General features: G+C 48.7%; 1 protein-coding gene across 2 annotated transcripts in view; it reads left to right on the plus strand.

Moving 5' to 3' along the window:
* Nucleotides 1–13,241, plus strand: part of SMARCAL1 (SWI/SNF related, matrix associated, actin dependent regulator of chromatin, subfamily a like 1) — a 58,792-nt gene that overhangs the window by 10,339 nt on the left and 35,212 nt on the right. For both annotated transcript variants that reach the window (XM_032847442.1, XM_032847443.1), the window contains exons 7-9: nucleotides 3,964–4,150; nucleotides 7,517–7,667; nucleotides 9,962–10,120. In XM_032847442.1, the coding sequence (XP_032703333.1) occupies nucleotides 3,964–4,150; nucleotides 7,517–7,667; nucleotides 9,962–10,120 (497 nt within the window). The remainder of the gene's footprint in view (nucleotides 1–3,963; nucleotides 4,151–7,516; nucleotides 7,668–9,961; nucleotides 10,121–13,241) is intronic.

Here is a 13,241-nt window from a genome sequence, read left to right on the forward strand (position 1 = left end):
CGTGGGCATGGCTCTGCCTGTCCCGGAACACCCATCTGTCACCCATCTACCAAGCTGTCACATGCCCACAATGGGTCTGCAGCTGGCACAACTTATGTTCCTCCTGCTTGGCCCCCTGAGGACTCGTTGGGCCTCCCAGGCAGTGCTGGTCCCAGTCAGGCGAGGAGACACAAGCTCTAGCCGAGGAGCTCCAAGTCATTGCCCATCTTGCCCAGCAGGCCAGGGCTCTCAGCAAGAGGGAAGAGCTGGGTTTCTTCCTTCGGTCTCCTCGTGTGATTTACAAGGTGAAATCGGGCAGATGATTGAACATTCTGGGTTCCCTCGTCCTTCCCGTGAAAGAAGGGGTCTCCAATCCGTATCTGCCCTACGGACAGAAATTCAGTATAAGGGAAGCGCCTTTGACTCCTTGCAGAGAGACTTGCTGCAGACTCAAGGTTCAGACTGAATGCGATGAGATCCTTATTTAGTATCAGCAAAGGCTAGCGGAGGCAGAGACGATGCCTGATGCGCAGAGACCCCGTGGCCCTGCTGTTTGGAACTTGTGATTTGCAGCGAACTGTTTGTCCAGAGCTGAATTATTGATGAGCAGTGGGCCTGAGTGTTTCCTTCTTGACCCCTTGTTTTTCAACCACAGAAAGACATATAAATATGTGAGCCATAAAGACTGACTTTTGTGGACCAACATGTGAAGCAGGATATGGACAGTGTTAGCAGAGGATTGTAATGAAAAACCGTGGCTTGCGACTCACATGACATTATATAATGATGGGTCCACATCTTGTGTGGGCCATAGACTTTGGAAGGTCTGAGGGAAACGATGGATTCTTCACCCAGAAATATGCACATAATGGCCACACACAAAATTTTGCCTTTTATATTAAGGACTCCATGGGTCTGGAGTTAGGAGTTCTAGAATTAGGGCTCAGATTGCTGTTTTATGTGTTGGCCTGTCAATATAGTGTTTTATAGAAAAGAAGACGGATTCTCCCCACTTCGTAGAGTGTGAAAATCTTGAACTCAGAGAAGCCTGAGTTGTTTTCCCTTCCAGGAGCATTGCAGGGTCACAATAAAGTCCGTGATGGAGATCAGGTCACATAGGTGATCTTGACTTTGTAATGTGACCCATTTGGAAACATAGAAGCCAGACCTGTGAACAAGAGGCTAAGGAGATGAGGCACTGCCCAGTGACCCAGCCTAGTCCCTATTCCACTGCTCACAGACTGTAAACCTCGGGGGCCCCACGAGCCTCCCCTCACCCTAGGTCTTGTTCCTGACCCTGAGCTAGTGAACGTGGGCATCCGAAACTCATTAAGAAATGACAGTAAGACCTCCTGAGCATATGAATGACGTGGTGATGATTATTTCCTCCAGATAAGGCGAATCGAAGAGTTTCCCTCCTCCCTCTTTTCTCACTGACTTGAGGCCATTTGCCCACAGTGAGATTGGCAAACGGCCTTTTGTTTTCCCCGGGCTGTCACAGTCCAGAAGGGCTCTGCGTCCCCCTCACTGATCTGGTCTTGTCAGCTGCTATTTGAAAACATTAGCATCTCTCTGCTGTGTGGCTCCCTAGCATTCTGCCAAAGAGCTGTTTCACAGAAACGATTTCTAGATGACTCATGAAGCCAGACAGCACACTCCTGTCATCTTCCAGCACCTGGAAAGGACATCCGTTGACTGGGGGGCTGTCTCAGAAACACAGCCGCGCAGCTGAACTGGCGGCACAGGGTTAGGGAGGCAGTAGCTGGCGGGAGACAGAGCGGAGGTTGCTTTTTCCTCCTGAACGGCTGGAAGAACATAATGCTCGCCGAGCTCCACGTCTCGCACCAGCCGGATCGTCAGGCTTTTTCTAAGCTTCCATCAGGTGTGCGAGTGCTGGCGATCAGCAGGATTAAAATGAAAATGGTTTCTGAAAGCACATGCGGTGCTCGGTCTCCTGAAGTGTGCAGAAGTCAGCATGTTCAGATTGAATTTGGAGGCATAAAATGTATTTCTCCATCAGTATGGGAAGTCTTTTTACTATGAAAGCCACCAGCCTCACCTAATTTCTTATCGTGATGATTGTGTTCACCCAAAGCATTTCCAGAAATAGCTGGTATATACATTTAGCGAAAAATGAAAGTGGATTTAAATATATTGAGAATACAAAGAAACTTAAGGTAGTGGTGGATGGCTCGGCCCTCCATGTTCAGATCAGTATTTGCTATGGTAGCCAGCTGATGGTGTGGCAGAGAACTTGGAATATGTTGTGAGCATATTAGGAACACACATAACTGTATGGAGTGCAGAACCAACAACCGTAGAATTTCGAATAATACTGGGGAAGAGTGAAATATACCCAGTTTCTTACTTGGTTCCTTTTATCAAGTTCCTGGAAACAGCCTCTTGGAGGATGACAGTGACTCCCAGGGTGCCCACTTAAAGGGAAAGGATAAAGAGAGTCGAAGATCTGCAGACAGTAGTTACTCTCCCAGGTAGATTTTTCAAAGGGCAGTGGTAAAAGGGAAGGGAAGGGCATCTCGAAAGCTACCACCCATAAGACAGTGGGCTGTAGTAGATGGGTAGTAATTCTCCACCGGGATGTCTAGGCCTGTCATCTTTAATTTTTAACTTACCTCTCTCCTACCCCCAGAATTACCTGCTTTATTTCTATCTCTGGTTTATTCTTCTTCTGTTTCTCTATTAAATAAAGGGGCTTTTTTTCCCTTCTTAATTTTAAAATCAAATGAGGCTAAATTCCTTCAAAAAACAAAATCATTGTAATTAATTTGTTTTCATTTCATGGAGATCCCAAGTAATTTTTCCCACTTGGGGTAATGGGTCCGACTGGAAGGAGAGAGTTCCCCATCCATTATACAGAGGGGTCTGGAACCACTCACTTGGAAGGGAGGTAAAAACCCCTAAATACAAGCTTTAATTGAAAGAATCAGAGTAATGATCACTCCTAGTAATAGTTGAGACTCTGAGCTTAGCAGGGCTTGGTGAGTTATTTCTGTGAAGATAATAAAGACTTGAGGCTTTGTAGGCTCTGTGGTCTCCCACCTGCTCAAGTCAGCCACTGCAGCAAGCCCGCAGCCATGGATGTTCCATAATCCAATCGTCATGGCTGTGTTCCCGCCACACTTTTTTTACAAAAGCAGGCAGTGGGCCAGTTTGGCCCACAGGTCTTAGCTTGCCAACACCTGTTTTTGAGGACGGGTGGGGTGCTGTCAGGTTATCTCCAGACCAAGGGACTTGCCGGCTGCTTCACCGCTGATGTCACTGCTCACACTCCCCTCTCTCAAGGGGAGATCCGCATTCTCTTAGGGAAAGGGTCACCAGGGTGCAAGGCCACTTGTATTTTTATCACTTGGTAAGCTTTGACATTGCTACTGTTGTCTGTAAATAGCCCTCCTATCCTCCTGATCTTTGTTGGAAACCTAACAGCTGCTCTGAACAGAGCACAGCGCACTGGCAGCAGGTAACTTCGAGTTCTCATATTCTCAAACATCAAGACCCAAAGAAAACATGAAGAGAATGGGAGCAAGACAAGATTTATTCATTCTATACCTTGCCTTTTTTTAAATGGGTCTTTCAGGACTGATTTTTAAGAATGTGGGACCTTATTTATTTGAATGGAAATACTAATATAATATCTTTTAAGTTACTTTAGGTCAAAGAAGAATCAGTCACAGAAACATTTTGCAATACTTCCCAGCATCCATGTAGTGTAGGAAATCAGTCTGACATTCATGATTGCCCTCTTATTTGCAGGAGCTAGGAGTAGAGAGGGAGCATTAGGTCTCTAGGATTATGTACTTGCTCAGGATATGACTCTCAGCCCTCGGTTTTTTCTCCAGTTACAGTTTTGAGAAGGTGACACACAGCAGAATTCCAGTCACTGAGCTCTATCTCAGAGCCCCTTCATGGTCCTTCGCTCTCATGGGCATTAACCTCCAAGTCACACACCTCTGTCCTCCTTCCTAGTCCAGAGCGTGCGCTGCCTTCCGCAAGTTCAGCTGGACCCTCTGCCCAAGACACTCACCCTGGCATTCGCATCGCAGCTAGAGAAGACGTCTCCCTGCCTCACAGAACCCATCCCTGAGGCAGACCTTTCTGGAGTGGACCCCAAGCTCGTGTCCAATCTGCTGCCCTTCCAGAGAGCGGGAGTCAAGTAGGTTCTCGGGTCTTCCTCTCTCCTGGACTTCGTGACTCACACAAACTGGGTTCAGCTGCTCCTCTCTCTTTTAAGAACACTCATCTTGCATGCACATCTGGAAGCATCTAGGCACTGCACAACCAGGTGTGCTGTAAGCAAAGCCTGATTACAACCATTGATTTCAAATTCCATGAGTTAATCAGGACTCTAGATCGCAGGTGTGCAGAAACCCAACTCAAGACGGGTTCAAGAAAAGAGATTTTTCAGTGTGCGTAGTAGAAAACCAAGGGTCTCCAGAGATCTCATCAGAACTCTCTGTCCCACTCTCAGTTTGGCTCTCTCCTTTGTTTGCTTTGTTCTCAGCCAGGTGCTCCTCAGATGTGGCGGCTAGGGCACAGCAACCCAGTGGAAGCTCTCTTTCCTGATGGCCTGACACTGAAGGGCCTGGAATCCGGTGGCCATGCCAGGACCAGTCACTGTGGCCTGGGGACTGGGGAGTCTTACTGGTGAGACTGGATGACAGGCCCATCCCTGGAGCCAGCTGGTAGGGCCCCAGTCCCCAAGTTACTTGGACTGAGAGTGGAAGGTGTTGGTTTTCCAAAAGAAAGTCAGGGTGTTCTTATTACAGACAGAAAAGAAGATAAGCCCACATCATGTCCCGTCCCGTTTTCCAGAGTTTCTCGGGAGAAGCCAAATGACAGGTTTGAACTTGCCTTCTAGTGAAAACATTGGAGGTCAAGGAGAGGAAAGAGATGGTAAGAGCATCTGTCATTCAGCAGTGTAGCTGGGGATGTAAGCCAGGATAAGGAAAGCAAGTCCTTGTGGACCTGGTGAACAAAGACAGCCTGCCCACAGGCAGCCTGCTCATTAGGTTTTGGTAAGATCTTGACCACTGTCTTAGGGTTTTGTTCTGAGATTTGGGCAGTCATACCTGCATTCCCGTGGTCCCAGCTCTGTTCACACCCTTTCCCTTGTTTTCCCTCCCAATTCCATCTTTCTCAGATAACACGCTTTGCACAACTTCATCTTGCTTGAGAGGTTGCCCACCCCCACCCATGGGCAGCCTCTGTCTCCGGTGCCCAAGCTCCTCTGGGCCCCATTAGAGATCCTGGGCCTGTGTGTATGTGCTGCCTTGCCAGTTAAGCCGTCATCTCCAAGAGGCTTTGTGTGGAGCCCCCAGGCCTGATGTGAGCCCGAACCAGAGCCTGGCCAGCAGCTTCCGTCTTTTCCCTTGTGGTACTTACAGCCTTTCTTTGAAACTTCCAGTTAGATCCAGATATTAACTGTCATCCTCTGAAGAGGAGGATTTGGGTGTTAAAGAACAAGGTCTGGCAGTTCCAAGTTGGTCTTGTAAGAGCTATAAGGAAAACACCCTTAAATTTATGTAGTAAAGTCTCTAAGATCTAGGTCAGGTTCCTGTAACGTCTAAAACGTCCCTTTGAGCAAATGAGTGAGGTGAGACCCAGCATGACAGTCATGTGCCCAGAGTCACTGAGCTTCCAAGAGTGGAACTAGAGCTGAAAACCTCGTTTTTTAATGATGAGCATAGCCCCTGTGGTCCTCCAACTGCCCTGTCGGAAATGGCGTTCAGCTTATTTCTCTGTGAGGCGGGAATTTCCTTTGTTCTTTTTTGTCTACTTTGTTTCTTAGTTGGGCTACTTCAAAGCAGGGAAAAAGAAAGACCACAAAATTCAAGGGTCTGTTCTGCTTTGAGAATGCCTGGATGGACAAACCACAGGGACGCGGCCAATGGCCGAAGCAGAGGGTACTCAGGTGTGTTGCCTAGGTGCCCCCCTCCGCCCTGGCCGTCAGTTCTGTAAACTAAAGAGTGGGGTAAAAAATGAATCTTTCCACACTTGCTCCCCCATCTGTGTGGCGAGTCAATCCTGGATATAGTCGAGAAGATTTAACCAAGGCACATGCGCCAAGAAGAGGCTGGGCCCGTCTGAGAGGCGAGGTGGCCCCACTCTGGGCTCCCTTCCTTGCCACTGAAGGCATGTGGTGGTCATGGCCGGGGGTGCAGAGGGGCTGCTACCTGTCCTGGTGGGCCATCGTGGTCACTGGGGGGACAGAGCAGCGCTGTGACGTGGTGGGTGTCATCCGCCAAGCCCAGGAGGCTGGCTCCTGCCATCTGCAGACACACTGCTCATTTTGCTGCCTCTGCTGAGCAGGCGCTGGCTTTCAGAGGGCGGACAGCTCAGAGAGGCCCCTGCAGCTCCTCTCAACCGTGCTTCTGCTGATCAGAAGGGGCTACACTTGCTGCCTTGGCTGTGTGAGGAGGAAAGAAAAAGGGCTCATTGACTGGCTTATTCTCAGGTTTCTGGGCGAATGATCAGTTTTTCAGAAATTGAGATGGAAGAGGGCTGGTGTTTGGAGCAGGAGACCAGACATCTGGCACTTGGGATCCTTTTCCCTTTTCACTGATTCATTCGTGAGTCAAGCAAGTCCTTTTTAGCGTTCATCTTGATTGTTTTTCTTTCTGTGGGGTAGTAGTTAGAAGAGAAACACTTCTCAGCATGTACGATGATGCCAGGCCCTGTAGTTGGCGTCCTAAACATTAACTCTGTTAAACCCTGACCATGGTCTCTGGGGCAGGCCCTTTTATTCCCATCTCATGGCTGAGGCACTGAGGCACCAGGAGCTGAGGTAACCTGTGGGAAGGTACCCAGCTGTGAAGCAGTGGAGCTGGAATGCCCCCCCCAGGCCACTCGGGCTCCCAGAGAGTGGAAAAAGGTGCCCTTCTTCACAAAGCGTCTGCAAGGGCTGTCACGCTGGAGGGGCCCCAGCGGCTGCTGGTGGAGGAGAAGCTGCTGAGGCTGGTGTTCTCTGGTAGACAGACACCCTGGTGCTGTCCTCCCCTCAGCCTGTCCTCTTCTGCAGTGTCCTCTGTCTTTGCCAGCTCCTTCCCTTTGCCTCTGTGCATAAATGTCCTCTCTGACCTTGAGAAAGCCTGCTTTTGATGCCACCTTCCTTTCTAGGCATACCTCTCATGCGAACAAGGCCACCTCTCCTGGCCCCTGTTTAGGGGCTGCTTCCGAATCTCCTCCTCTCTCACTCCCCCAGGTCTTGCCTGCACTGGGCTGAGGGGCCCACCTCTCAGAAGCTCCCTCCCTTGGCTTGCTTGACCCATTTGCCTCTAGAGCCTCTATCTACCTTTTGACCGCTGTTCCACGTTGTTCCTATTTTGACTCTTTAATTTTTTTTTTTTTTACTGTCATGCTGTCCCCTGCTGGCTCCTGTCTTCCCTTTCCCGGGGAGCAGGGCCCGTGCTGCGGACTGCGGTGGCCCACACCAAGTGCTATTGCTTTACGTGGTGGCATGATGGCGGGTTAACCCCTGACAGATGCACCATGCCCCTGTCCTTCCCTCTTCTGCTTTCAGTTTTGCCATAGCGAAGAGAGGCCGCCTGCTGCTGGCTGATGACATGGGCCTGGGGAAGACCATCCAAGCCATCTGTATTGCAGCCTTTTACCAGAAGGAGTGGCCGCTCCTGGTGGTGGTCCCGTCATCTGTGCGCTTCACTTGGGAGCAGGTCAGTCCTCCTTGTGTTGTGATTTTAACCAGGAAGTGTCCTCAGTGTTGAAGCAGTCAACTAACAATTTGGGGACAGGGCCTGGGGGAGCTTTAGAAGATCCTGTGTCAGCTGAAGGAGGAAGGGAGAGGAGGTGGCCTTCAGAGGCCAGACTCTTGGTTTTCTGAACTAGAATCAGGTTATACCCTTAGGGAAGAAAGCAGAGGGGTTAGGAGCTCAGACTTGCCTCCGTCTGGCAGCAGATGCTTCCTGAGCACCTCTCAGGTCCCTGCTGCTCCCCCTGCTTGCCAGTACCACACAGAGGTTTTAAAATGGCTGCCTCCTTTACGTCTCTCCCTGGATCCCATAGCAGCTGTGTGCGCTTGCATACAGTCGGTATCAACCCCGTTTATAGATGACAAAACTGAGTCTCACCGAGGTGAAGCAGCAGGCTCACTGGTAGTCGGACCTTGAAGGGGCATCTCCTGAGCTGTTGGCCTAGGTTTTGTGCACCTGGAGAAGGTGGCGTGGGCAGGATGGTCGCTGTCAGCCGGGTGCCGTTAGAGCTGGAGAACCCGATGTGGGCACTGCGTTAGCACTCGGCTGTGAGCTTTGTCTTCCATGAATCCAGGGATCAGAGGGCTTCCATGAAATGAACACCCAGAGAAGCAAACCTGGTGGAGAAAGGAGGAGACCTAATTCATCGTCCGTAGCTTTTCCCAGCTCTCTGTTCTTTGTGGCAGCCGTCCACTTCCTCACTCGTTGGCTTCTTCCTAAGCTCCCCTCCGTGAGCCACTCGTGGAGAAGAGGGAGCTCTGCCTCTTGCTGGTCAGCCAAATGCCAGACATGCCCTTCCAGCTGAAGAGAAAGCAAAACTTTAAAAATGTGCATCACAGCAATACCTCTTTTTTTTTTTCTGTTCTTGTGACCTGAATTCCACCACTGCGTCTAGAAACGAATAGTTCAACACATATTTATTTGATGTGGTTAGGTTCCCACAGCACCCTCAAAAATTCTCCAAAAAAAAAAGAAAAAAGAATCAGGCAGTCACTTAGAGCAGGACCAAAACTGGAGGAAGAACTAGCCCTTAACATTACCATAGTGTCAGCCCAGGGACCTAGCCACTGACATGCAGGTACCTGGTGGCCTTCCATTGTCTCCAGGCACTGGCTTGGGCTAGGGATGGCAAGACTGCAGGAGAGCAGGTGATAAATATTTTTGTTATTATCAGTGTCTTTGGTATATACCAGCATCTGTTAAAAATTCCTTTATAAAATTCCTCCTAAAGCTGGTGCAGCCACTTAGCCTCTCTGGAAGATAGTATGGAGCTTCTCAGAAAGTTCAAAACAGAGCCACCCTACGACCCAGTAATCACACTACTGGGTATTTACCCTAAAGATACAAACATAGTGATCTGAAGGGGCACATGCACCTGAATGTTTATAGCAGCAGTGTCTACAACAGCCAAACTATGGAAAGAACCTAGATATCCATCAACAGATGAGTGGTTAAAGAAGATGTGGTATATATACACAATGGAATATTATGCAGCCATCAAAAAATCTTGCCATTTGCAGCAATGTGGATGGAACTAGAGGGTATTATGCTGAGTGAAGTAAGTCAATCAGAGAAAGACAGTTATCATGTGATCTCTCTGATATGAGGAATTTGGGAGGCAGGGTTGGGAGAGTCATGGGGGGTTATGGAGGGAACAAATGAAACAAAATGGGATTGAGAGGGAGACAAACCATAAGAGACTCTTAATTACATGAAATAAACTGAGGGTTGCTAGGGACAGGGGGATAGGGATATGGTGGTTGGGTTATGGACATTGGGGAGTGTATGTGCTATGGTGAGTGCTATGAAATGTGTAAGCCTGATGATTCACAGACCTCTATCCCTGGGGCTAATAATACATTATATGTTAATTAAAAAATAATTTAAAAAAATAAAATTCCTCCTAGAAAGAGTCCATTCTTGTGCTGCAGAAACTTGCCATCTAGTTAGATATTCGAGGTCTGAAATCCACAGACAGCACAGTGACTGCTAACAAGTGCTTCCTTACAAAGGCAGGCTGTGTGGTGTTAGTGGAACGTGAAGGAGTGGATGAGTGGGAGAGCAGTGGAAGTGATTGTTAAATTTATGGGCCTAAGGGTGCCAGCAAATACAGGGGCGTGTGGAGAGAAAGGTGCTGAGTTTGTTTTTCGGGAAGCGTTAACATTGTCTACTGAGAGGGCTGCTGATGGGTGGGCTGGGGTCCCAGCTGGCAGCTGCCGGCCAGATCCCCGAGTTTCCTTCTCCCCTGTCATCCCCAGGCCTTCCTTCAGTGGCTGCCGTCTCTGAGCCCGGACAGCATCAATGTCGTGGTGACTGGCAAGGATCGCCTGACGGCTGGCTTGGTCAACATTGTCAGTTTCGACCTTCTGAGCAAGTTAGAAAAACAGCTAAAAACCCCCTTTAAAGTTGTCATCATTGTAAGTGACTTGGCAGTCTTTAAGTACTTTATCTCTGGGGAAACTTTCTTCTTAAAAGCTCCGAGAACTTTCATGTCTGTGTTCTCCTGGAGCTTCTCTCTGTTTCTAGGAGAATAGAAATCACTGTCTTTATTTTGTGGGAAACTGGCATTTTACTCATCTCAAATAGCAGTTCTCAACCCTGGCTACATATTAGAATCTCCTGGGGAGCGCTTTGAAAGTGTCAAATATTTACTAGGCCTGAGCTGGGGGGTTGCAGCCCATCTCCCTGCCAGGAGGTCATGGATAGAGGTCAACTTGGGGGCCCTGGGCCCCGGCCTGAACATTAGGGGCGTCTGCCTTCATCCGGTGGCCTCTCTTGTCCAAGTGTCTCAGATCAAACAGTAAGTTTTTTTCCAGCCAATATAAAGATACTCCCTCCCTCCCCCGCCAAAAAAAGTACAGCTGACCCTTGAACAACATGGGTTTGAACTGCGTGGGTCTGCTCATAGGCAAATTTTTTTCAATAAATACAGCACAGTACGGTAAATGTGTTTTCTCTTAGGTTTTTTGAAAATACTTTTTTCTCTAGCTTTATTGGAAAAACACAGTAAGTAATCATATAACATACAAAATACGTGCTAATTGTGCATGTTATCAGTAAGGCTTCTGGATGAGAAGTTACGTTTTGGGGGAGTCGGAAATACATGCTGACTTTCGACTGCAGGAGGCGGGGGTTAGCAGCCCTAACCCCTGCGCTGTCCAAGGGCCAGCTGAACTTTCCACAGGTTTTTGGTCTGTTTTTTTCTTAAGTAGGCTTTACTCAAGTTCTGCTCTCACATGAGATTGCGTCTCTTTCAGTCAGCTGGTTTTCCTGCTTTTCATTCCTCAAGTCCTCTCTGAGGAAAGCCCAGAAAGGCCTGGAGCCAGCCACGTGGCAGATCTCAGTGTATTCACGGGGCTCACAAATAAAGATGAGGAAAAGGCGTGCAGCTGCCACCTCCAGAGCAGCTAACCGTTGACGGACGTTCTGGGCCACAGAGCCCAGTGGAGGATTTTCAGAAGTTTACTTTTGTTTTTCCTCTCGGCAAAACGGGAATCCACTGCCTCCAGACAATATGTAAGGTGCTTCTTTATTCAGACCTGTGAATTTTAAAAGCCCGTGGTATTTTCCTTCTCTTAAAAATAGAATTCTCTGCTGACAGTGGCTTCCCAAATCCTGAGGCTCAGAACGTGTAGTGCATGTCTTATCTAGAAGGAGGGAAAGGAATGCGTTTTTAGGAGGCCCAGAAAAGTCAACAAGATTGCGGTAGAGCCTGTGGGTTTCTCAGCACGGGGCTGGCTCTCGGGAGGCTCGTTCATCCGTGGGTTCGGCCAACACTAAACACCAGCTTCGCACTGAGGGTGTGGAGGGAGGAGAGTGGGCCCCATTCTCCAAGATACCACAGTCCAGTAGACAGACTGACTCGCGTGCAGAGCATTAGGATACATTTTAGTGCCCAAGTCTTGCGGGAGCTTAGAGGAGGGAAGAAGGCACAGTTGCTGTCCTCGGGGATCTGCTGTCATTTGGACGTGAGAGCCACACTATGTTCCTAGCCTAAGCAAACTTAAATGTCTGTGTGTTTTCACAGCTGTAAGGTAATGAGTCTTTGGGGAAGTTGTTTCTGGTTTGGCATAAATTCAGGTGTGGCTCTGAGAGTATGTCCGCATACACATGAAATGCAGACCTTTAAAGCAGTATCCCGGGATGGCAGTGATGGTTCTCGAGTGTGTGGGAAGAATCATGCCCTCATTTCTTTTTTTTTTTTTTAAGATTTTATTTATTTATTTGACAGAGAGAGATCACAAGTAGGCTGAGAGGCAGGCAGAGAGAGAGGGAAGCAGACTCCCTGGAGAGCAGAGAGCCCGATGTGGGGCTCGATCCCAGGACCCTGAGATCATGACCTGAGCCGAAGGCAGGGGTCTTTACCCACTGAGCCACCCGGGTGCCCCAGTGCCTTCATTTCTTGCGTGTTCTTCTGTGTCAGGTACTTGACGCGTAATTGCCCCTCTTCCCCGAGGCTCCTGAGGCAGACACTGTGTCCTTTTCACCACTGATGGAACTGACAGTGAGAGCGCTCACGTGATGTGCCCACAGGGGTGAGGCCAGCAAGATGGGGCATCACTGATCAGAGCTGGACTGCATCATGTGTGTCTGGCTCAACACTTCAGTCTGCCAGAAGATTTTTGGCAAGCCACTCACCACCCGTGTTAGTTTGTCTTCAGTTATTTAAGAGCCCTGTCCTCTTCTGATTTCAGAGAAATGTTACAGGAAGGAATAAAGTGTCAGCTCTAAGATGTCATACTTCTTAGAAGAGAATTCAGATGGAAGCCACTCCCGGTGGTTAGTCATAATAGTGCAACATTTTAGCCCGTTGGTTAAAAGGGTCCATTCCCTTCCCCATCCTCTGTCTTTCCTGCTCTTTCTCGCTATAAACCGTTTCCTTCTTGGCTGTCTTGCAGGCTCATCGTTAGACAGGAGTACGAATGTTACACCCCAGGTTTCTAGGAACAGATGTTCTGACATTTGCGGGTTCATCTTGCGCTCCTCTCTGTTGTGCTTTTGAGAACCATATTGGTTCATCATAGCTGAAATGGAACAGCAGGTTTCTTGCAGATCACCTCTCGAGATAGAGCCAGGATCCCCTCTATGTCCCCATCAAAGGGTGGCCCATACCTCTGAGTGCTTACTGGGCTCGGTGGTAGGACTGTTCTAAGGGCTTTATGTGTGTTAGCCCTTATGACTTACGGCAGCCTGGTAAGTCAGGTAGCGGTGTCTTACCATTTTATCCATGGAGAAATTGGCACTGTAGAGAGGTCCATATGTACCTGAGCACACACAGGTCCATAGCAGGTAATCTGAATGTGTACCAAAATAGAAATTTCTTCCCCAAATACTAAGAATGTGTTAATTACTCATTTGGCTTTGGAAAATATGACAGGGGTGGCTGACTGTCTTAGTCGGTAGAGCACATGAGTCTTACCTCAGGATTGTGAGTTTGCATCCCATGTTGGGTGTAGAGATTACTAAAAGGTAAAGTATCTGGGGAATCTGGGTGACACAGGTAAAGCACCAGACTCTTGGTTTTGGCTCAGGTCTGCT

Source organism: Lontra canadensis, unplaced genomic scaffold (assembly GCF_010015895.1).
Source record: "Lontra canadensis isolate GAN:19392208 unplaced genomic scaffold, GSC_riverotter_1.0 scaffold188, whole genome shotgun sequence".
Lineage (NCBI taxonomy): Eukaryota > Metazoa > Chordata > Mammalia > Carnivora > Mustelidae > Lontra > Lontra canadensis.